This window comes from Protopterus annectens, chromosome 13.part0 (genome assembly GCF_019279795.1).
Source record: "Protopterus annectens isolate FY-2018-M chromosome 13.part0, PAN1.0, whole genome shotgun sequence".
Lineage (NCBI taxonomy): Eukaryota > Metazoa > Chordata > Ceratodontiformes > Protopteridae > Protopterus > Protopterus annectens.
In genome coordinates this window covers 501,300,443-501,324,772 of record NC_056747.1, presented here as the reverse complement: position 1 = coordinate 501,324,772, position 24,330 = coordinate 501,300,443, and the positions used below count along the sequence as shown (strand labels likewise).

The following is a 24,330-nucleotide window of genomic DNA, read 5'->3' as shown; positions in this document are numbered from 1 at the left end:
GTGTGGTGTGGTGCAGGTGTTAACCTTCTCCTCTTGACTGTCTAGTCCAGTCTTGGCTGGAGAGAGCTTGGCTTCCAGTTTGGCTATATAAGTGCATCTTTCACAGGTTGTAGTGTTGGGTGGTAGGAGGAGAGGGTTGTCAGTGTACATGAGGCAATTGCTACATTGCCCCAAGATGCCCAGATTTATCAGGTGGACAGGAGAAAGCACCGGGAGCTGACCCATGGACATGCCTGGATAGGTGCTTATTAATTTAAGTACTAAGTAGGGCCTTTTCATGTAGGTCTCTTTTTAGAAAAAAAATGTTTTGTTTCTTTGCTAAAAGATGATAGGTAGTTTAATTATAAAACAGTCTGTAAACTGTCTGGCTTGTATTCCAATTCATGTTATTATGCAGTGGGAAGTTCTGGCAGGGCTAGTTAGGTTACATATTACTCTAGAAGTAACCTCCTTTCCTGATAGCGTTGGGGTGGAAGGGTCATCTGTCCTTGATATCTATAATGCAGTTGTCTGCTTACTTTGGCCAGCCTTCTCTCAATGACAGCTTGCCAGTTGTGAGTTGGTCTACTGTTTACATATTTACTGAACTGTACAAATTGAGTATATCATTAATGGTTAAGGCAGAGTTTGACAAACCTCTTTAGTGAAGAGTTCCACCCTTTCCACTTCCCTTTCCTTTGTTAGTAAGCATGTTTTTTTTACACACTCAGCTATAAATAAGATACTGACTGTGAGCCAGAAAAATCATAACCAGCTACAGGTGCAAACAGTAAGTGCAGATATTTTGAATCTTCTCAGTAAGTAGTATTCCTCTTATCTGTCTAATTTAGTGGATTGTTTTTCATATTTAAGTTTAATCTCAATGTGTACCTTGATAAGATGTAGGGAAATGCAATGAGTAAGTGCTGGCCTACTCTACTCACATATAGGTATTCCTTTGACAATATCAGTGAAATGACATGACCAAACAGAAATAGTTTACATAGAGGGCTGTGCTAGAGATTCCTGGCTATGAGATGCCCTTCTGGGCAGAAGATAGTTCAGGTCTGAACTCTGTGATTATTAAGACCTAAAACATCTGGAGTTATGGTAGGTGCCACATAACTAAACTTTTCTGCATCATACATATTCATCTATTTTAAGTATTTAAATCACTGTCATAGTCTCTAGGGCCATTCTTTTTGTAATGAAAACATTCAGCTCATCTTGACTGTCACAGGAAATTCCTTGTAATTCATACAATGTATTTATTATTCTAAACAAATACGCAATGAGGTCCCACTAGGTAAATATAAAATTATATTTACTGAGATATAGCACAGGGATGCTATACCAAATTAATGAGTAACTCTACCATGTCATAATTTTCTTGCTTTGTTCGCTGCGTTCATAACCTCTTTCCTGACTATAATTTAGAATTAGGCTTGCAACACTTATAACATTTTCTTCATTTATTTTTGTTAGTGTTTTATTTCTTGGTTTAAGCATATAAAATAAAAGGAAAAGTCCAAATAACTTTTAAATAATCTAGCAGTAATAATAACATTGTGCTGTTCTTTTTTCATGCACTACTTTTTGTTGTGTTTGATAAAACATAATATCAATTTTGAATAGCATCTGAACCAACTGATGACGTTGAAACCAATTAAAAAACTGCCTACCTTTATTAAATGGGACCTTATAACCTGGATCGAACAAAAGTTGTTCACTATTACCTATTTTAAAACTTAGACTTTATGAAATATAGGTGGATATATAATTTTTAGTAAATATAATATGGATAGTGTCACTTGAAAATTTTTTATGGATGTCATATGTTAGTTTTTTATAAAGGTCACATGTTAATTGTCTGTAATTAGTCATGTGATGTGGTGAATGTACTTTAAGTTGAGGTGATGTCTGGAATACGTTTGATCTGATGAAGTACCAACTATTGGGAATGAAAGCACTTAACTCACAGTCATTTTAATAAAGGTGTGCAGTGTTTTAGATGGTTTCACTGTCGTTGGTTGGTTTAGCTGCTATTCATAGTTGGTTTGTGTTGATTCAGAATTTAATAATATCAATTTTGCATTGACAACTTTATGTTACATAAAGTGCACTTCATATAGTCAGGATTCCTTAGGAATTATGGCTAGGATTTAGAGATGTGTGGTATATTGTGCTGTGCAAAGCTGCATGAATAGTGGCAATGCACAGGATCTATCAAATTCAAAAAACAGACAGTGAGGCATGCAATGGCACAAATTACATGGCATGCTGTGCATGCTGATGAATGTGTAATGACTTGGACAAGAGATACCCATGCAGATGAGCCATGCAACTTGTGCAGATGAAGAAGCCGAAAATGGTGGTCCAAATCAGAAAAAAACATGAAATGGGTGCACTGCAAGGTGGCACATACCCATTTTGAATACTGTGATTCATGGTGCACAATGGAAGCAAGGGAGAGAATATTATCAGCATAAATACAAAATCATGCATTGGGAGCCACCATCAGAGCCAGCACCTGCAATATGTTGCGATATGGCCCTTTACAACACTAAAGGAGATATTGTCAGAACCTGGCATTTCACCAGCTCACAGATCAATAATTGGTGGACTCTTTCCAAGAGGAGAGGGATAGTATAAGTGCCTAAATAAACTGTGTTCCCACAAGCAGAATCTAAGGGATACATGGTATGCCTGTGCTTTTGGATAAAAAGGTATGTCAAGCATTAACATCTTAGCTACAGGAACATTATGGTGACCTATGGGGGACACATTAGTTATATTACAGGCATCAGCCTTATGAATCCTAAACATTTTTTCTTGATATAATGCTACAACATGTTGAGGAGCATAGTTAGTTCCCCAGGACATTAGAGGAGAGAGTCAGTAATGCGGTCCTTTTATGACATAGCTTGTTTCCCTGAGGTTCTAGGAGCCATAGGATTGCACATTTGTTTCTGTCAAGAAACCAACTGGTTCAGAGAACCTGTGATATGTCAACAGGAAGGGCTTCTATTCCTAGAACTGCTAGGTGGTGGGTAATACTAAGGGCATTATTTATAATGTGACCATCACCTGGGCAGCATGAAGCACACACTGGCATCCAACCTATACCAAAGGGTCTTGTGAGGGGCTTCCCAGCAAGTCACCTCGCTAGCAGGTGCACACCTCTGCTAGATAGACAGGTCTGTACACACAAATACCATGCAAGCAGGGAGGAAGACACATATACTCTGTTGTGTATTGCATTGTTGGAGGCAGTTCCAGATGTGTCCTAAAAATTTAGTTAAGCAAGACACTTCAGATCAGAAGAAGCACTGCAATCTAGTCTAAATACAAGCAGCATGAATTTTTGGTGTTTGTGCCATGCTACTTAACATAGCATTATTAAACAACTGGAGAAGCAGGGTACTCCACAAGTCATAGCAGTGAAAGAAGTGTAAGGTGGACAGCCAGGGGAGGAACATGTAGCAGCAGTAACACAGCTGAGGCAGAAAAAGGCAAAATACCTTGCATCACTGAGAAAACAACAGGGTCTGTTCCACAACTATGAGACATGATATAGGTCTCATAGCATAAAACGATGCATACATTATCACACCCAGACTATGCAGGGCAATACATGGATTAGCAACACTGTTCATCAGGCATCACCATACCCACACAGGTTATGGGATTGGCGAGGCACAGTCATTATCATCTGCAGAGATAGGTAGACATAGTGACAATGGACTATGACACTATCATATGGTGTAGGGTCATGGGAGGTGACTACAGCACCCATGAGCTCTAGAATACTGTGGATGGTAGGATGGAGCTGCCACAGTGTGAGTGATGGTGGTAGCCATTGCATTGGCTTGCACTGTGGTGGTTCACTGTGGTTCACTGCAGGGAATAGGTAAAACTACAGAACCATGAGTGCACTCTTATGTGATATCATGCATGTTGAACTTATAAACATCATTGCCCATAACCTGACCAGTGCCCATGACTGGAGTGTCAGGCTGTATGTCCACAGGTGTTAGGGAATATGCAGATCACTGGAGATTCTGCATGTACAGCTTGATAAGGCATCCCAGGTACTGAGCCAAAAGAGTGTCATCATTGCTCCTGACCTGGTAAGCACCCACATCTGAGAGAAGGCAGACTATATACACATAGCTGACCTTCATGCTGTCTCAACAACAGTCTGTGTACTCTGACTAGGTTCAGTTTGTGGCTGGCTGCCTCACATCTTTGCCTTCCCATGGAAATAAACTGCATGATCTACTGAGGCAGACTGGGTTGTGGCTGCAGGTTGCCCCAGCAGTATTATGTGCTTCTTGTCCCTATATATCATGTCTCTGCAATGTTGATACACATTATCCAGCAAGTCAATCAGCAAACTCACATTCCTCACAATGCTGTGGTTCGTGGCCATCTGTGCTTGGATCACTGACCTGCATGTCCATTGCTGGAGTCATGGTGATGGTGCAAAATCACCCACATCTGTCTCCTATAGTAGGTTGTGCATCTCAGACTTGGAGCACATTTTAGATACTGGGCTAAAGATAACAGATGGATGCCATGAGGGGCTCTCAGGTACAAAATGTCTGTCGTATACTAGTGAGACTGTGTTCTCCTCAACTACCTCTGTGGGGACCTTTGTAATGGTAGATCTAGATAACCCTTACCATTATAGTGTTACAGGAAGTGCCACAGTGTTTCTGGACCTTGCCAGTTGCATGTTGCCATCATTTTCAGAAATAGGTGCCCTGCTAACTTCAGCCCTATGTTGATGTGTTTTGCTGAACCTCCAGCAATAGAATCTATGAAATAAGGAACACACATGACATCCTTGACTTGCCACACACATATCCTTTATACTTCCAAGGCATGCATACTGCTACACATTAAAAAAATCAGATCAAACAGCATGAGTTATTAATACAATAAATACCAGATATTTCGGTATATAGCAGTGTTATCAATTGTAGGGATCTTGAATAGTTTTTCATGTCCTTAGCTATTAAAATAGCTGTTAGATCCTTGTACCTATCTCAAGTTATCTGTTATAACAGCTGTTGGAGCCTTGCACTGGTTTTAAGCATGCCCTATCTGTTAAAACAACTGTAGGATTTTTTAACAGTTCTATCTATGGTTATATGTTTTAACAGCTGCTGGATATCTGACGTTTTAATTTCTAAGAAGATGGTAGTCATCATCTTTTTGTTTCTCAGAAATATGCAGTAGAATAAACATTCTTGAAATTTTAGACTTTAGATAAAATAGCTTTATTTGAAATGTGAGTGCTTCTGTTGACTAATTTCATCAAAATAATACATACATATGTTAATTTATACACACATTTCTTGGTGGGCAAAGCGCCATGCATACATGATGGCATTAGCTGTATACGTCATGATGAGCATTTGACCTGTATTCTCAATTGGAATGGTGCAGCACTACTGCCATGTTCTGAAACCAAAGTTCAGTGCTATATTGCAGAACACAAGAGTTACAAACATGCATCCAGGCACAGAGCAAAACCCAAACATAAAACTACTGTTCAATCTCAGCCTTACTACAGGATATGTGCCCAAAGAGTGGCATACAGCAACAGTGGTCCCTCTCCATAAAGGTGGTGCCTCAACGGATCCTGGAAACTATCGCCCCATAAGCCTAACTAGCTTGGTCTGCAAAGCTATGGAAAGGATCATCATGGACCTCATAAATAAAGATATTGGGGACTTACAGACACTGGATCCTACCCAGTTCGGCTTTGTTAAGGGCAAATCCTGCCTCTTAAACCTGGTTGATTTCTTTGAAACAGTCACCAAGGTGATTGACGAGGGGAAGGTGGTCCACACAGCCTACCTGGACCTCGCAAAAGCCTTCGATACAATACCCCACTCGGGCATTATAGATAATCTCACCAGCTTAAATATAAACCCCTATGTCACTAGATGGATTGCAAACTGGCTCAAGGACAGAACCCACATGGTTAGAATTGCTGGAGCCATGTCAGACTCCAAACCAGTTACAAGTGGTGTCCCACAAGGCTCAGTCCTGGGACTTCTCTTGTTCAGTATATATTTCTCGGAGGTACAGGCCAATACAGAAGGACTATGGCTGACCAAGTTCACAGATGACTGCAAACTGGGCACCATAATCGACTCTCCAGCCGACACAAGAATCCTCCAAAAGGGCCTCATAGAAACAGACAACTGGTGCCAGAGCCATGGCCTCAAGCTAAATGCCAAAAAGTGTATAGTCATCCCCTTTGGCAAAAACAAAGAGCCCACAAATTACCACATAGGTGGTAATCCATTAAGTACAGAAGAAGTAATTAGGGACCTGGGGACCCAAGTTGATAGCAATCTCTCATTTGACAACCACATGGCCAAAGTGGTTAGAAAAACATTTTATATAGCCCACCTAATCATGAAGGGATTCACATCTAGATCAGGGGAGGTCATCGTGCCACTTTACTCATCCCTCATCAGGCCCATAATTGAGTACAATGCCCCTTTTGGGATGTACCTTACCAGACACCTGCAGCAACTGGAAAGACCCCAAAAGTACCTCACCAAGAGGATCAAAGGGCTCAAACAGATGCCATATGTTGCCCGGTTAAAGAAAGTCCAGCTCTACTCAGAGGCATACCGCCTATTCAGAGGTGATCTGTGCCTGACGTATAAAGCCATGTCCAACCCGGAATTAATGGACATGCTGCACCTCAGAAAATCCAAATCCCATCGAGCTACACGCTCGAGAGACTTGAACCTCAGCACTGAAATAAATAGGACATGCTGGAGGGACAGATTCATAACCCAGAGGCTCCCTTCACTCTGGAATAAAATCCCAGTCCAGGTTAGGCAGAGTCCCTCATTGAATCTCTTCAAGAGGAATCTTGATGAGTGGATGGGAGATCGTAGGTTTACCCTGGGTATCACTTCTGTGTCACTGTTAGACAGAGGCACAGTATACTAACCTCGAAAAAGGGCATAGCAAAATAAATTTAAAATGGGTAGCGAAAGCCAAACACATTCTGGCTAGGCTTATAAATGCCCTAGGGCAGATAGCCTAGTATGAACCTATGAACCTATGAACCTATGAGTGAATGAGTAACTATGGCTGTTTTCAAGCAGTGATAAATGTAGGGCTCCAGCTTGGTGTGCCAGGGAGACAATGAGATTTGATGTTGTCTGCTTTCATCTGAGTCAACCTTTGAATTGTTGGATCTGACCAGATCTGACCTCAGCAACTTTATTGGAAGTTGTGGACCTAAGAGTCTGACTCCTCCCATACCCATAATTCCCTATGTTCCTCTAAAGTACCTCTGATCTTATTTGCTGCTTCTATTGGTAGGACATTGGCTTCAAGGGCTCTGACCTTCAGTACCAGATAGGTGCTGTTTTTGTCATTTTTTTTTTCTGCCTGTTTTCCTTTTTAGGCTTCTTGGCTTTGGCAGATTGTTGTTTTTTTTCACAAATGTGTATATTCTTCTTCCAATGGAAAAAAGAGAGAGAGAGAGAGAGAGAAATTTCCCCTACCTGCCTCAAGTGACTTGCTTTATCCTTTACTTTCCTCCCTTGACTTCCCATTAAGGGACTGATGTTTTTCCTCATCTAGTGAGGCTGTGTTTAGCTATTAGGCTGCTTAGCTGCCTTTTTTTTCTCCAGTGTTTCTTTTTTCAGGTAGAGCATTTTTCATGGCAGACAAGGTTCAAGGCTTCAAGAAGTGCTCAGCCTGTGCGCAAAAGATTTGCCCACAGGACCCACTCTCTCTATGCGTGTGTGTGTGTGTGTGTGTGTGTGTGTGTGTGTGTGTGTGTGTGTGTGTGTGTGTATATATATATATATATATATATATGTATACTGTTTGGGTATAGCCCACATAGACTCAAACTGTGAGCACCTTACTTGGCACTAAAGTTTAGCTTGGATACAGGGAAAATCAGTCCTTAATGGCCTTCTTCCTGCCCATGATGGAATGTCAGCTCCTTCTGTTGCTCCGTAGTCATCTTTATCTACTTCTTCCCCAGCAAAGAAGACAGAGAAACCAAGATCCTCTAAAAAGAAAAAGAAAGACAAATCTAAGAAAAGAGAAGGAAGTGGCAAGAAGGACTAGGAAGTATTCTCTGAGTCCAGGTGCTCTTTTAGGTGCAGCCTTGAAGACCCTGAAGCATTCAGATCCAGAAACCATTCTGATCCAATTGCCAACACCTCTTCCATGTTTTTCAACAAAGATGGTGAGTTCCAGTATCTACTCCCTTTTTCTGCAGGAGACGCACTCCTGCCAGCTACCTTTAGTGGCTTCTTCTTCAAGTTCCATCCATTCAAAAGAAGCCTTACTGAAGCAGATGTTCACATGATGATGTGAACATTCCTACAGCTGCAGATTCAAATGGGGGTCCTCACAGCACTGTCCCCTTTGGGTGATCTCATTTTGGGCCCTTACACCCATAGTTTGGTGTCTCTGAGTCTGGTCTGACCTTCTGATTCAAAGTCCATAGATCTGAGTCACCAAAGACCTTTGTTGGAGCCAATAGTCCTTTTATCTTCAACTCTGGTTGCATCCCTTACTCATTCAACTCTGATATGATCTGATGGCCATGTGTCTCAAAGCATAAGCTCCTGTGTCAAGGCTGAAGGGAGAGGATTGACTCCGAAGTTTCCAGAGCCATCTCTTCTTCTAAGTGTCTTGGTACTCAAGAACTCATCTCCATTGTCAGCCTCAGAGAGGGGTGGGTCAGGGTGGAGTGTGCACTTCCAATCCACATTTCACATTGGATGGGTGCTTCTTCAGCTCTGGTCACATCCTCGGTGTTCAACAGGGTTCTCTCCAGACCAAGAGAGGTGATGTCTGTATCATGACTATTTCCAACCCGGATCCAATTGGATTCAACATCTGAGCTCCCCATCTTGACGGGGACCGAAGGGTCCCCACAATCCCCTCTGGAAGACATCACCTTCAGTGATATTCTCAATATAATGAAACAGCAAGAGGGTTGGTCCACAAATACACTTTCTCCTGAAGAGTCCATGTTCCTTGAGGCTTTTGGGGCTGGATGTTCTTACTTCTTTGGTGGTGTTGCCTGCTGATGCCTTTATAGATCTGGTGGCTAAGTAGGTGTGGAATGATTTTGATGTGGTGGAGCCCATCCTAAGGAAACCCAGCAAGATCTTGATCACCATGGAAGACAAAGCAGATTGGAGAAGGGTTCCCCCAGTAGATTCCATGGTTGTGGCAGCAGCCACTACAAAGGAGCCCTCAGAAGAGAGCACATTTATCCTTCCACCTAGCAAGGAGTCAAGGGCATTGGACAGATTTGGGAAATGGACATATGGGTCACTGACTTTTGCACATAGAGTGCTGCTCTATCTTGGCCATGTGACACATTTCCAGTGGTCCCTGACCAAGTAGCTTTCCATGTTCTTCTTGGTTAGTTTACCTGTAGTTATGCAAAAGGCAGTGGATTTCTAATTATGTGACCTACAGTCAGTGTCCAGCAGCTCCATGTGTTTGCTTTAGAGTGCAGCTAATGGAACAGCTAGAGCAGTTGGCACCAGCATACTTGTTGGCATGTCCAGATGTGATTATCTGAGTTTGTGGAAGGCTTCAAGACATTGTTCCTTAACACCTCATTTGATGATTCAACACTCTTTAGACTGAAGATTAAAGAGACTCTCAGCAGGAGTGAGCAAGATAGTAAAATCTTGTCTGCAATTGAGAACTGCTTCTCAACCCCCTTCAGGGGACCTTTCAGGAACCAGAAGGGAGGAAAGAAGATGTGATTCAGAAAGTCTCAAGATTTTAACCAGGACAGTCCTGCGGACAGAGCCTAATAAGATTGGTGGTGGTGGGGGGGGGGGCAGTTTCTGAGGGCATTACCTTAGGGGCAGTGGTAGACCACAAAATCCTTTTGCAGTCCTTTCACTGAGAAATTCTACCAGATTCTGAAGGGTTGCCTGACAGCTGCACTCTGGAGGCAGTTGAAGGGCACTTATCCCTGTACATTTAAGCCTTGCAGGCCATGTCACAAGATGATTGAGTGCTGAGGATAATCACCAGAGGCTACTCTACTCTGTTTCTTTCCCCTCCTCAGAAAAAGAGAAGGATTCCAACATACCACCCAATCAGATGGAATCTGCAAAAGCTAAAGTAAAAAAGCTGCTTGAAAAAAGAGCTATCCAGCAGGACCTCTAAGACCAGTTAGGATACAGAGTCCATTCCAGGTTCTTTTTAGTTCCAAAGAAAGCAGGGGACCTCAGACCATTCTTGGACCTAAGCCACTTCAATCAGTTTGTGAAATAAAGTTCCGTATGGTCATGATGCAGTCCATTCTACCTCTCTTGAGAAAGTACAACTGGATGTGCTCCATAGATTTCCAGGATGCCTACTATCCCATTAAGATAATGTAGTCCAGGAGGTTTCTCAATTTTGGGCTGGGTGCCAATCATTTCCAGGTCAGGGCACTACCCTTTAATCTTATCACAACCCCCTGGGCATTTACCAAATACATGGCAGTGGCAGCAGCAAATATCAGACTGCAAGGGTTCCTGGTGTTCCCATATTTATCTGACCACTGCATCTAAAAATCTTTTGTTCCAACAAAGGGATTTCTTGCTCTATCTTCCACAGCAACTGGGGATTACAATCAACCAAGCAAAGAGCCATCTGACACCTACAGAGCACTCAGAGTTCATTAGATGAAAACTGAACATGTTCAATCAGATTGCCAAACTCCCAGTCTCCACAATATCATCCATACACTAGGCAGCTATTCAGGTCCATCACCACCCTTCACTTCCTGCAAAACTTATTCTCCAGCTGCTAGGTTTAATGGCCTCTGCAATCACACCAGCTCCATTAGCGAGATTTTAAACAAGAGTTCTTCAGTAGACCCTGTTGGATCAGTGGTCCCTAATGTTGCACCCATTACATACTGAAGTTCTCTTAACACCCAACTGCAGGATGCATACCAGTTGGTGACTGACTTCCCCAGCAGTTTTAAATGATTGACTTTTTACCTCTGCCCTCTATCTGGCTATATTAACCACAAATGCTTCCCTACTCTGGTTGGGGGGGCATTCCAGGAGAAGTCAGTCTAAGGTTCATGGTCACACACGGAGGCCAGTCTTCACATCAACATCTGGGAGATGAAGGCAGTCCTTGCATTGCAGGCTGTTCCAAACTCCATTCCTGAGAGTTTGATTTCTCCCCAGCTAGACAACATGGTGGGGGTCTGATACATCAATAAGCAGGGGGCATACCTCTCACCTATCTAGATTTATGCCTCTTATTTTTGGTCTGTTCCTCATAAAATCTGTGTTTTTTTTTGGCAAATCACAGAGGATTGAGATCAGTAAATAATGGCATACATGTGAGTTTCAGACTTCATGTCTTTAAGAAAATGCATACTAACACAAATCCTGTTATTCTAGCAACTTTTTATATTTATAAGAGCAGTGTTTAAAAGCTGCCCCTATTTTTCTGCCTTTGTCCCCCACACTATTTTAGGCTTTGTGCAGATTTCTTGTGCTAAGAGGTTGAAAGGTATGGTGGGAGGGAACCCGTTCTTATCCACTTTGCTGGAGAGCCATGAGAGTGTGGCAATGGGTGATGTCTTCCCATCCCTTTCTTATAGCAGTGCATATTTTGGGGTCTTCTAATTTTTGTCAGACAAACTGAGCAGATCCATTCTTCATTCTTCTCCCTGATTAGTGGTCTCCCAATCATGTAGTAGTGACACAAATCTTCAGTCATTGGAAACAACCTTTCTGCAGACTTTTTTCGTTGTACCTAAACAACAAGTACAGCAGTGACTTTGCCCTGATCCCTCCACAGAGTCAATTACTGAGAGATGCTTTAGTCCACCATTGGCCATCGGTCTTCTGCATGCCTTATCTCCATGACCTTGATAATGACATTTATTCAGAAAGTCAGAAGGTCTAAGGCTAAGGTAATCTTCATTACTTCTACTACATACTCCCAGAATACTGAGGTCTCAGCCAGATCTTCTGAGTTACCCATCTAGACAGCCTAACCTAGATCTAAAGGTCATGAAGCTAAATGCATGGTTCTTCCAATTTTAATGATGTCCAGAGATGCCAGGGTGTCAGCTTCAGTGGTTCATATCTCGAGAGCTTCTCAGAAACCAGTACTAGAAAAACTAATCTAAGAAGTGGAAAATGTTTTCTATTTTGACATCTTCTAAGGGAATCAATCCCTTTTCAGGCCCTCTTCTATATATATCCTGAGCTTCATGTCAGATCTCTTCCAAGGGAATAGATCCCTTTTCAGGTCCTCTTCTATAAATCCTGGACTTCTTGTCAGATCTCTTCCAAACAGACTGCAGTTTTTCTACAATAAAGGTCCAACTAGCAGCCATTTCTAGTTTCCAAGATGAATGCAACTAAACTCTCATCACTTCCCTTAAGATTATAAAGGAGGCCTTTTTAAAGGGAACTTTCCTATTAAGACCTCCCATCAGAGATCTAGTTTTTCCATGGGACATTATAATTATGCTGCAGACCTTAACACAGGCCCATTTCAAACCTGCAGCTACAGTGGTAATAAACTATCTTTCTTGGAAAATCATTTTTTTGTTGGCTGTTACTTCTACAAAGAGGATCTTGGATTTGCAAGCTCTGTCCTGTAAATCCCCATACATGCCCTTCCATAAGGACAGGGTATCTTTAAAATACATTTCCAATTTTCTAGCAAAGGTGGCATCTGAAGTTAACCTTAACCAGACTGTAAGTCTGCCAGTATTCTTTACACATTTTTCTAATAAAGGGAAATACATTTTACACCTTCTGGATGTTCATAGACAATTTAGATTTTATTTGCACAAGTCTAAAGTGGAAGCTGGCCAAGGTGTATAGAAAGTATCTAGATGGCTTTTGAATTGTATAATGTTTGTGTATGACAAGCTGGGTCTGCCTTTACTTAAAAAAACAATGACTCATTCTTCAAGGCAGTAGATACCTCTTCTGTGTTTCTCAGCAGAGTTCATATTAATGAAATTTATGCAGCAGCAACTTGGCCTATGGTTCACGTTTGCATCTCACTGCAAGCTGGATATACAGTCCAGGTATTGTACAACCTTGGCTCCACCATTCTGAGGAATATCTGACCATGATGCCACCCAGGTGATTTTTTGGTAACTTGTAAATCTGTTCTAAAGGTTGATTGGATGAAAGCAGACATCAAATATGAAAGCTATATACTTAACATAATGCTAAATTTGTGTTGTCTTGTTTATCATCCATTTCAACATCCCTCCCTGCACCCCCTTTCTTAAATTGTCATCTGATACTCCTTTAGAAAAGGAGCTGTAGTTGCTGTTTCCTGTTTATATTTCTGGCCTTTTTTCTTAACCCTTGCTTTAGGCTAGCCTGTTTATGCTGATTACTGTATATGTACCATTGGTGAGCAGGCAAATTCAGTCTGAGGTAGTTTAGAAGAATATAAGGAATTTGGGTAGAAGAGAAGTCAGAGCACTGGATCCACAGCTTTCAAAAAAAGGTTGCCAAGGTTGGATCTAATCAGGTCTGACAACCAAAAGGTTTTACTAGACAAAAGACAAGACAAAATGAATCTAGCATTATGGTAACTACATAACCTTTCTGTTCTTCCTGCTCAGGAACTTTAGGAAATGCATATTGGGCCAGTTTGATGGCCTGTTGTGTAAAGTAGATACCTGCCATGAGCCACCTACAATCGTGGAGGATTTTTATTTTTCATCCTTCTGCAGGTCCAGTTGCGGAGGGGGAAGAGAAACCTATTGTCACTATAGTCTGTGGTCATCAGTGTTCAGAAGAACCCTTTCTGCACAAGGGAAAGATTGTACTTCACCGGAACTGACCTGGGGTGATCACTGGTACTCATCAAGTTTTCTTCTTTGAAGAGGGGTTAAGACTATTCTTCTAAAGTGGGCCAGTGGAGATACAAGTCTTCTCTTGTTATCTTTTACAGAAACTTATGGCTGTTAAGGTGCACAGCCAGGTGGATGCCTGCTTCAACAACATGAAGCAACTTCTTGTGTGACTTTTGGTGTTGCACAGCTAGCAGGCTCCACACACTAGTTGACCAAGGGAGCAACTATCCTTTAATACTGGCCACTCAAGTGAGTAATGCCTGGGTTTGATGCCCTTTGGACCAGACTGCATCCAGCCATGCCAGAACCTCATCATCTCTCCATCCTGATGTTTTACCTCTCATATTTATCATTCACTATTTCTTTTTCAGTGTCTATCACTACCCATCATCATGTGTCCACCCTGTATATGTAGCTGCCCATCCACTGTCCTCCTCCCTACCCTATGTTGTCTCTTTTTTTTTTTGGTGGATGAGTGCTACATGCATCCGAGCTGTATGGTACTGTAGTGTGTGTATGAGTTTATATTACATTGCTGTGTTTCCCTGCCTTTGATGTCCATCACATTGGTTACAAGTGTGACTGTAGTGCTGTCCCTGACATAGAGAAACCTAGTCTGTTTTCCCACTACCCTACATATATATATATATATATATATATGTTTGTACTTATGCTGTCCTTTGTTTAGTATGCCAGCACTATTCAATGCTTAATATATATCTAATGAGGTGTATGGCTGTTTGTGCAGCGACTTTCTCAAAAATTCTCTGTCTCTCTCTGTACATGCTCATTGCTTGTCCAGAAATCCCAGACTGTGTGTGTGTTTCTTTGATTCGGGTATATTTTATTCTACAGGAAAGAATTTCACCGTAGCTAACTTTGTATAAAGTAACATCCTTTTCTTTTTTTTTTTCAGACTACTGCAGAACTTGTATGTAGAATAACTCGCAGTCTTCTGAGTCCTCCCGAGGTGGCTCATACCATGCTTTGTGGAGAGGGCTGCCCAGAAGTAGGCATTCTGTTAACAAAATTGGCTGCCCACTTATGCAATTTCACTATGGTTCAACTGTGCTCTGACCCTCAAGAAGACAAAAGAGGACAAAAGGCTCAACAGTTCAGGAATCAGTTGATAGATAACTACATAGAAGCTGGATTAAAGGTAAAAGCACCTACAGCTGAACTGCTCTTATTATCATTATTTGTTACAGTGACATTTAAGATTCCTGTGGGGTTCTTACATTCATTTGAACAAAACAGCTATGAAATACACCTAGTTAGTAACTTTCTGACATAATACATGAGGACTGACATTTTTTTTATATTTTTACTTTGCCTCTGAGATCTTGTGCTGACCAGCAGATTCTGTCCTTTGTGCTTTTCATTATAATCCTGCTTTGGTCACATTTCCTACTGTTAGAATGGGACAGTGCAACAAACCGAAAACCACTCACTGGAAATTTGTTTGGTTAGTTGTAGTTTGCTGACATTGTACCTCTAAAATTATTTCTTAAATTATGAAATGTTATATAAAAGGCTTTAGGCATAACCATTATAGATTGTAATACTTGCAACATTTTATCAGCTGTTTGAAATGCTATTCTGACCATAGCACAAACAAATTTTGATATCTACATTGAAAGGGTTCAAGACTCCTGTATATTTTAAATATAACAAAAACAAGACAGATGGCAGGTTAACACTGTCTAGACAAGAGATCCTGAAAGATTAGATTCCAGACTTTCTACATTTGAGGTGTCCAAAGAGGGACATACGTTCTGGACAAAAATAACAGAACTGGACATGTGAAACATGCTATAACTATGGGATTTGTGCAAGAATGATGCACTCCTTGATATGGCTATTGAAAGGTATGCTTTATAGCCAAGATGGCAATATAGTTGTTCATTTGCTCTTTTTTTACTATTACTTTGGTTACAAAATTTGTTATTAGACTTTCTATTTTGAATATATATTATGCATCAATATTTTTTGAATATTGTTTGGATTTTTCCCATTCTAATATCATGGCTACAACAAGTCAGCAGAGGATCACCCACATATGGTTATGAATTATTAAATCAGATTAAAAACATGAAATCAACTCAGGGTCTAAGGTGTAGTGGTGTGGTAGGTGCACAAATATCTGTCTGTGTGTGTAACTCATGTGCCTGTGGAAGTATTGTTTGAGAAGTACAAAAGGATTGGTAGATGTACAGCTCTTACTGGCTGTTTGCTATCTGTTTACTGTGTTGGAGTATTACTTTAGAGCTTTTTCTTAACAGCCGACCTCATACTGAACTATAAAGCTGATTCCTTTATTTTATATTTATGACTGAAGCAGTGTCAGGGGCAGCATAATGCCTTAATTATCAGAAACATATAGAATAAAGCCAGTGTATAATATAACAATCAACTACTGGTTTTAGTACAGTTACAGGGCTCATGGGATGCCTTTCAGTCACACATCAGTTATGCTGTACTTGTTTCACTTTCACAGAAATAAGTTAATGGAACCAGATGAGATGAGCCAACCTTTAGTGGGTTAATTTATAAACATATATTCTAATATAAAGCGCCAGAACTGATATGAATAATTATTTTGACGCTGTAGTCATACTGACCAGTTGTGACTTTGAATGTGCTTCCATACACTGTTTTAGCAGATATGGTTCACAAAAGGTTGAAGTCTTTTAATTCTGCTTATCTTCCATTTCAAGGATGTCAGTTTTTGTGACAGATTAATCTGGAGGTTGTGGGGCATATTCTAATTGCTTCCAAATTTAGACCAAAACTGCTTTATTCTTAAAAGAATCTACTGTTCTAAGACTGTCTATAGTATAAAAACATTTTAATTTGAATGCACTACTGTGTTTTTGTTTCCCAGGTTCATAGGTAGTTGCTAGGCATGCAGTCCAGGAAACCATCAAGGGTCATATCCCAAATTTCCAATTATGCCAAACCACTGTCTAGTTAAATGACTTGTTCAAGGTCACACAATAGAGAGATGAAGGTGAAAAGACTCAAACCCCCTACGCCTTTGGCACAGGATCAGCTCATTAACAAGTCAAATCTTTAGTCCTCTGCACCAACTGCTAGGCTATAGTCTGAGTCTGATGATTCAATACTACATGTAATACTACAATGGTCATGACACACTGACCCCTCTGTAATAATAATATGCAAATATACACTCCTAGCTGCCTTGAACCCACAACCTTCATCACCTGTAACCTGAAAGGCACTGAATTTACATACTGAGCTACATCAGCAGTATGTACATGCTGACCTTTTACAGCTCATAGCTTCTTAATGAATACATATCACAACTGGCAGGAGTTGTATATCTTCTTAAATAAATGAATGTCAAGAGCTGTATATTCTGTTAGATCCCTGGAATTAGTAATTGTTCTTTTTAGTAATGATGCAGCTACGATATGTATAGTAGAACAGAATTGTTTTCACACACATTGCTTTCTTTGAAAAGCTGAATTACATTGTGTTGCAGTGGAACTCTGTGTTCTAAGCAGTTTTTTTTTTTTTAAATAGAAAAAAACATGCTTTGAAAGAAAGATTAACCTCCACAGAGTACTGAATCAACATTGTTGTCTAGATTTAATCTCTCTCTAATTTGTAGAAAAAAATCTAAACCATGAATCATGCATTTTCCTGTTTAGTTTGAAGTGTGATCTGGATTAATTTTATTCAGACCTATATGCAGCAAAGCATTCTTAAAGAGACTGTAGAGAAGAAAAAAAATAATTATGTTGTGTCATTGATATGCCTATATGACGTGTAGCTACTGAATATTTTTGGTGTCTTAGTGATAGATAGTCTACAATGCGGTATAGAAAGTATTAGGACAGAGATATTTAGATAGAATTAGAATAATTATTTTGTCATCTATCACATAAAAGTGTGTGGGTGGTGTATTCATTTGTAAAGGTAAATTAGGTAGCCTTACAGCTGTGGTGTGACCTTTACCACTCACATTTTTTTTTTTTTGGAAGAAGGACTGTTTGGCAAAAAGCCACTGTAATGTATCATTTTGCTGACTGGAAGAAAGCAAAACAGTTCTTTCACCAAAACGTATGTGTGTTATTGCAGCCATAAGTTTAAATATGCAGTGCGCATTGCACAACAATTAGTTTATTGCTTAGTCAAAGCAGTTAGGAAACAAGCAAATTGAGCTCCGAAGAATGTTCCAAAATGTCAGTGGCATACTTGTTTAAAAGTGCAAATCAAAAGGACTCTCACATACAGGTAGGGTTGGAACAAGGATGACTTAATAACCACCTTGTGTGCAGCTGAGGTTCCTGGACATGGAGACAGCATGGCAGTAATTGTGACTGTTCAGCATAAAGCAAAATAGCTCCTCATTGCATCCCTGGATGACTGTAAAGTGCAGCTTGAAATGAAGAGACCTGAATGAAGCTGGAGATGAAATGCCAGAAAGCAGCTGAGACAGTGTAATGGCTTATGGTACAAATGGAGTGTCAGCATAACAAGAGGGAAGGTATGAACAGTTGTTCATTGTAGAATAAGAAAGAAAGTAACAGCGTGAGGGGCAAAGGGAGTTAGAACAGACAGAAATGGAGTGAGAGCATAGTGAGGGTGTAGCTTCAGAAAGATAGATGAACAGTTGCATGAGAAATGCATTATCTTTTTATATTTTGCTCCCCTTGGACCACATCTTTGCCAACCCAGCCCCAAGTACCTAATGTCCATTCTGGTTCTACCAGTTACTCTCCAACTCCCCTGGACTTACTCCATTCTTTTGCTGAGGATAGTCATGGATCCTGAGGGTGTTCTGAGGGCCCAGCTCATCTGTGCTTCCATTGGGGAGTAGATTTTTTTATATATGACCTACCTGTTACCTTTCCCCATCGACTGACTGTCGTTGATTACCTTCATCATCATCATTACATCTCATTGATTATGTTGGAGGTTAATTCCCGCTTTGGACCACACAACCCTTTAGGGAGTATATCAGTGAGTGCCCTCCCACCTTGGATGGGCACTTCCATACCTTCCCTGCCACTCTGTCAGTCACCCAAACAACTAGTCAAACCTGGTTCAGCTGGTCTCTAGTCAGGACTTTATTGCTGTATGCCACCAGCATGGCTGAGATGCTTACCCTTTGTCAAGCACACATGAGTAGTGGGGTGAAAACCCAGTCCTGAAAGCCATGGGCAGTAATGAAGTGTTTTCACAGTATAAGGAGGAGATGACTTTGAAAATTTTACATGGGCATTTCAGAGTGAGTAATTAGAACAAAACTAACCAAATGCAGTATGTGCTAATTTTAATTTCTGCATTCACAGGTAAAATATTCATGCAAGTTAACAAGCTGGCTAACCTTGTCTCCATTGACTATAGTAAAAGTAATACTTTTACTTTTGAATGTTTTAAGCTGATGTCAAAAACTTATAGGAATAGTTTAGAGAACACAGAAGAAAAACTAGAAAATAGTGTCAGTGAATATTGTCAGTGAAATGATTATGAAATATTAAATTAAATTAAAAACATTAAATAAATACAGTGTCTAAGGCACCGTGGTGTAAATATTTACACATAAATCTGTCTGCACATGTAATTATTGTCAAGTTACTAGTTTTAAAGTAGTAGGAGACCTTATGATATGGACGCAGTTACTCAGTACTTTGCCTGAGACTATGAGGATCTAGATCACAGACCAGGAATGTACCTAAGGCAAAGAGATGGGCCTAAAGCATGAGCTGTATTAAGTGACTACAGCTGTACAAGTGGGGTGTATCTAGTTCTACATCTAGGTGTAGAGGAGTTCATGAGAATTCATGGGGCAGTCTAAGCAATCACAGCAGATTGGTTCTGTTATATGTCTGGGTCCTGAGGTAAGTTATTTCCAGTGTAACTAACCAGAGTATTAATAATCCAAATGGCCACAGCTTTAGAGTGGAAAACAAAAAACACACGAGACAGCATCAAATCACTTGTTCTCTGTGTTGAAACTGCAGTTTCTTCATCTTATCATAAGGGTCTTTATCATCTGTTACTAGAGGGTAAACAAATACCACTAAGAGGGATACTGCTTCAGAAATTACTATTATTAAGCCTGCAGTTATTAGAGATGAGTACTACTTGTCTGGGCAGTTCACTTGGTTAGGGCCATGGGAAGAAAACCTGTTTTAGGTTGCAATGATCAGGATTAATTTAGATTAGGAAGGAAGAAATTTGTTTTAGCTGATATCTCAGCAGATATCTTGATAGTAAATGGCTTTGATAATATAGTACCTTGTGTACAAGCAGCTGCAGGCAGTAAGGCATAGAGACAAGCATGTGGGGGAAGGCACTATGAGGAGTCCCATCCAGCATTCACACCTCACTTGAGGCTAGTGATAAGGCTACTTCAAAAAAAAAGCTGGTAATAACATCAAGACTGAATCAGAGGCACAAGTATCAAAAAGCACTGGATGACTTCTAAGAAGGACCACTTTATGCAAAGGTATAGTTGATGGCAATAAGATTAAATTGGAATGAATCACAAAGAAAGAGTTGCAACAGACACAGCTCTCAGATTCCATGTCACAAACATTTAGGGAGGTAGCCAGTAAAGCTTCCAAGTCTAAAGGGCAGAGGGAGTATGTGTTCTGGGACCAGGGGCAAAAGGGTATTATACAGAGGATTGACTCCTGAAGGGAGGCTAGATTGAGATGTTATATAGAAGATGCTAGTCCTGAGGAACAAGAATCAAGCAATTTTATTCATTGCCTGTAGTGTCCCTTGCTAAGTCCATCTAGGCATAAAGCATAGGAAAAGAGGATTATGCAGATTTTTTGCTATCTAGGTATTACACAGTATGACAAGGTATTGTACGACATAAGCAATACCAAGTGTGTTATACGACAAGAGACAAAGTTGAGGGTGCTTTGGTGATGTTGTCTGTTACTGAAGACCTGTTTCAGAGGTTAGCCATGGACTTGGTGGTGCCAGTTAGTACCCTATGCACCAGAGGTTAGATATATAACTTGTTGATGGCGGTGGATTATGCTGCTTGGTACACTGAGGTGGAGGCTTTGTCCTCTATTGAGCTGAAAAGTTAGAAAGTTTTAACATGGTAGGTGGTACAAGGGAAGAAATGATGGATAGAGGGTCTAGCCTTGTGAGACCTACTGACATGTTTGTGGGCATACTGTGGACTTAATGGGGTTAACATTTGCCATAACACATAAATAAATGGTTTAGTAGAGAAGTTTAATTTTGCTCTTAAGTCCATGCTGAGAGCATTCCCGACTAGTTTAAGCATGAGTAAGTCAATTATCTAACCTGTCTGCTTTTTCAGTATAGGGAATAGCCCCAAAAATCCACAGGCTTCTCACCATTTGATATACTTTATGATCACAGGGTGAGAGTGCCTTTAGAAATATTGTGTAATGAATGGGAGGGTGAATGTGATTCCAACCAAGGGTCTCTTGTGAAAAATACTGAATTTCAGGATTAACTTTATGGACCTTATAAAATTGACCTAGGAGCCCAAAGTATAAGCTTAGCATTAAGAAAAGGTATGGCATCACAGCACAGTGAGAACCTAAAAATAAACTTTTGGGTAAAGGGTAAGGGTGCTTTTTCCTGTTCAGAAGAATAAGTCTTAAATGGAATGGAATGGGATGGACTTTTTAGTGGTGTAAGTAAGGCCAGTCAGGAGACAAGAGCACAAACTTTACCTTGTTAACATGAAGCAAGCTGTAATACACAGCCATAGTTGCTCAATATTTGCAATGGCTTACAGGAGAAATTGGGGGTCACGATGTTGACCTTCTCAGACAGGGTCAGCCTGACACTTCATTGAATAAGCTAATTTTCTCACAACAGCTATCCCCTACCAAGATTCAGAAAATCTGAGCAGTACTACAAGAGTGTGGAGACATATTCACAGCTGAGCCAGGGCATACCTATGTGGTAGAAACACATGTAAACACTGGTTAAAAGGGTAGAGTCAACTATTAAGACAAAAACTATTAGTTGGAAATGGCAAACTGGTTCTGCTCTGTTAACAAAACTGCAGAAGGCCTTTCAAGATAGTGGTGGTGGAGAGGTTTGAGTGATTTAACTATAGAAATATACGCTCTACCCAAACTATGTTTCTTGGGAATTGCAAACCACAATTTTGGTTTAAGGGCAGGGGACACATGTTAGAGGTTGTTTATTTTCTTAAATGTAGAAATACCAATAGTTGTACACTGTACTATGTGGGAAATGTATACTGGTTATTTTTAGCAACAGAACAGCTACGTATAATGCTGTGGGATTGTTTCCACATTCATTGTTTCTCTATTAAAACCTGTACTACTTCATTTTGAATGGAAATTTGTGTGTGCTCTTAGTAACCTAATTTATTGGAAAGAAAATTTATAATTTGTGTTTAGAAAAAAAAAATAACCTCCTTGGAGAACTGACTCCTGGATTTAAAAAAACTGTAACTTACAGAGAGAGGGAAGATGAATCAGAACTCCCATATATTCTTCTAGAATGTGGCTTAAAGACCTGATATACCCAGTTCAAACTTGGTGTAGCAAAGCAATTTGCAGGGATTGTAGAGAAAATTCAACTTGCTGTAGAGAAAATAAACTTGCTTCTCCAGGGACAGTAAGGTCAAAGTTTAATTATCTACCTTTTCTCATCTGTAGATGCTTAATGTTTTCATTTTTATTGGCATAATGGTACATAAGCTACAGTACTCTCTAGAAAGTAATGGGAATTAAACTATTTTGATGCATTTAGGGTGTTTCTGTTGTTAACTATTGTTTTAAGATCATTTCCCCTACCATTTGCAGTTACTTACTAGCTTATATTTTTAATTGGTCTTTGTTATGTTTCTGAGTGAAGTGTTTTAATTAATTCATTTACAAAAGCCTGTGAATGATGTCTTACTTTTTAGTTTGTAAGGGTAACCTTAGAATTTTAGTATAACTGTTGTCATCTTCCCTTTTTGAAGAGAGACTGGTTATGAGCTACTGTAATTTAAAATATTGGAGGGTTGTGTCAGGAAGGGCATCCGGTGTAAAAATTCTGCTACATCACTTATGGTGCAAAAATGTCATATTTCCATACCGGATTGGTCGAGGCCTGGGTTAACAACGATTGCCACCAGTACTGTTAGCCAACAGGGTGCTGGCGGAATTTTGGCTACTGTTGGCCGAAGGAGAAGAGGAGGGTGAAGGCATGCCCGAAGGCAGGAAGAGAGGAGGAAGGTTAGGAGTGTAGCAGTGAGGGTAGGAACTTTGAATGCTGGCAGTGTGACTGGTATAGGGAGAGAGCTAGCTGATATGATGGAGAGAAGGAAGGTTGATATATTGTGCGTGCAAGAGACCAGATGGAAGGGAAGTAAGGCCAGGTGTTTAGGAAATGGGTTCAAATTGTTCTATCATGGTGTGGATGGCAGGAGAAATGGGGTAGGGGTTATACTAAAGGAACAATACGCCAAGAGTGTTTTAGACGTGAAGAGAGTGTCTGACAGAGTGATGTTTATGAAGCTCGAAATTGATGGTGTAATGATGAATGTTGTTAGTGCATATGCTCCACAAGTTGGGTGTGCGATGGATGAGAAAGAGAAATTTTGGAGTGAGTTGGATGAAGTTGTGGTGAGTGTACCCAAGGGTGAGAGACTAGTGATTGGAGCGGACTTTAATGGGCATGTTGGTGAAGTGAACAGAGGGGATGAGGAAGTGATGGGTAGGTATGGTGTTAAGGAGAGGAATGCAGAAGGTCAGATGATTGTGGATTTTGTGAAAAGGATGGGCATGGCTGTGGTGAATACATATTTTAAGAAGAGGGAGGAGCATAGGGTGACGTACAAGAGTGGAGGAAGATGCACACAGGTGGATTATATCCTGTGTAGGAGGGCCAGTCTGAAGGAGATTGGAGACTGTAAAGTGGTGGCAGGGGAAAGTCTAGTTAAGCAGCATAGAATGATGGTCTGTAGGATGACGTTGGTGATCAAGAAGAGGAGGAGGAGTCTGAAAGCAGTGCCAAGGATTAAATGGTGGAAGTTAAAAAAGGGTGATTGTGAAGTGGAGTTTAGAGAAGAGTTAAGACAGGCACTGGGAGGCAGTGGAGACTTACCGAATAGCTGGGTAACTACAGCAGAACTAGTAAGGGAGACTGCTAGAAAGGTGCTTGGTGTGACATCTGGACAGAGGAAGGAGGACAAGGAGACCTGGTGGTGGAATGAGGAAGTACACGAGAGTATACAGAGGAAGAAGCTGGCGAAGAAGAAGTGGGATTGTCAAAGAGATGAAGAAAGTAGACATGAGTATAAGGAGATGAGGCGCATGGCAAAGAGAGAGGTGGCAAAGGCTAAGGATAAGGCATATGGAGAGTTGTATGAGAGATTGGACACTAAAGAGGGAGAAAAGGACCTGTACCAATTGGCTAGACTGAGGGACAGAGCTGGGAAAGATGTGCAGCAAGTAAAGGTGGTAAAGGATAGTGAGGGA

The 24,330-nt window shown here is 40.6% G+C and overlaps 1 protein-coding gene across 1 annotated transcript in view; it reads left to right on the top strand.

The window, feature by feature from the left end:
- The window catches only part of LOC122787923 (dynein beta chain, flagellar outer arm-like), a 5,188,001-nt gene that overhangs the window by 2,930,680 nt on the left and 2,232,991 nt on the right, over positions 1-24,330 (top strand). The window contains exon 64 of the mRNA XM_044054850.1: positions 14,775-15,017. Coding sequence (XP_043910785.1) covers positions 14,775-15,017 — 243 coding nt within the window. The remainder of the gene's footprint in view (positions 1-14,774; positions 15,018-24,330) is intronic.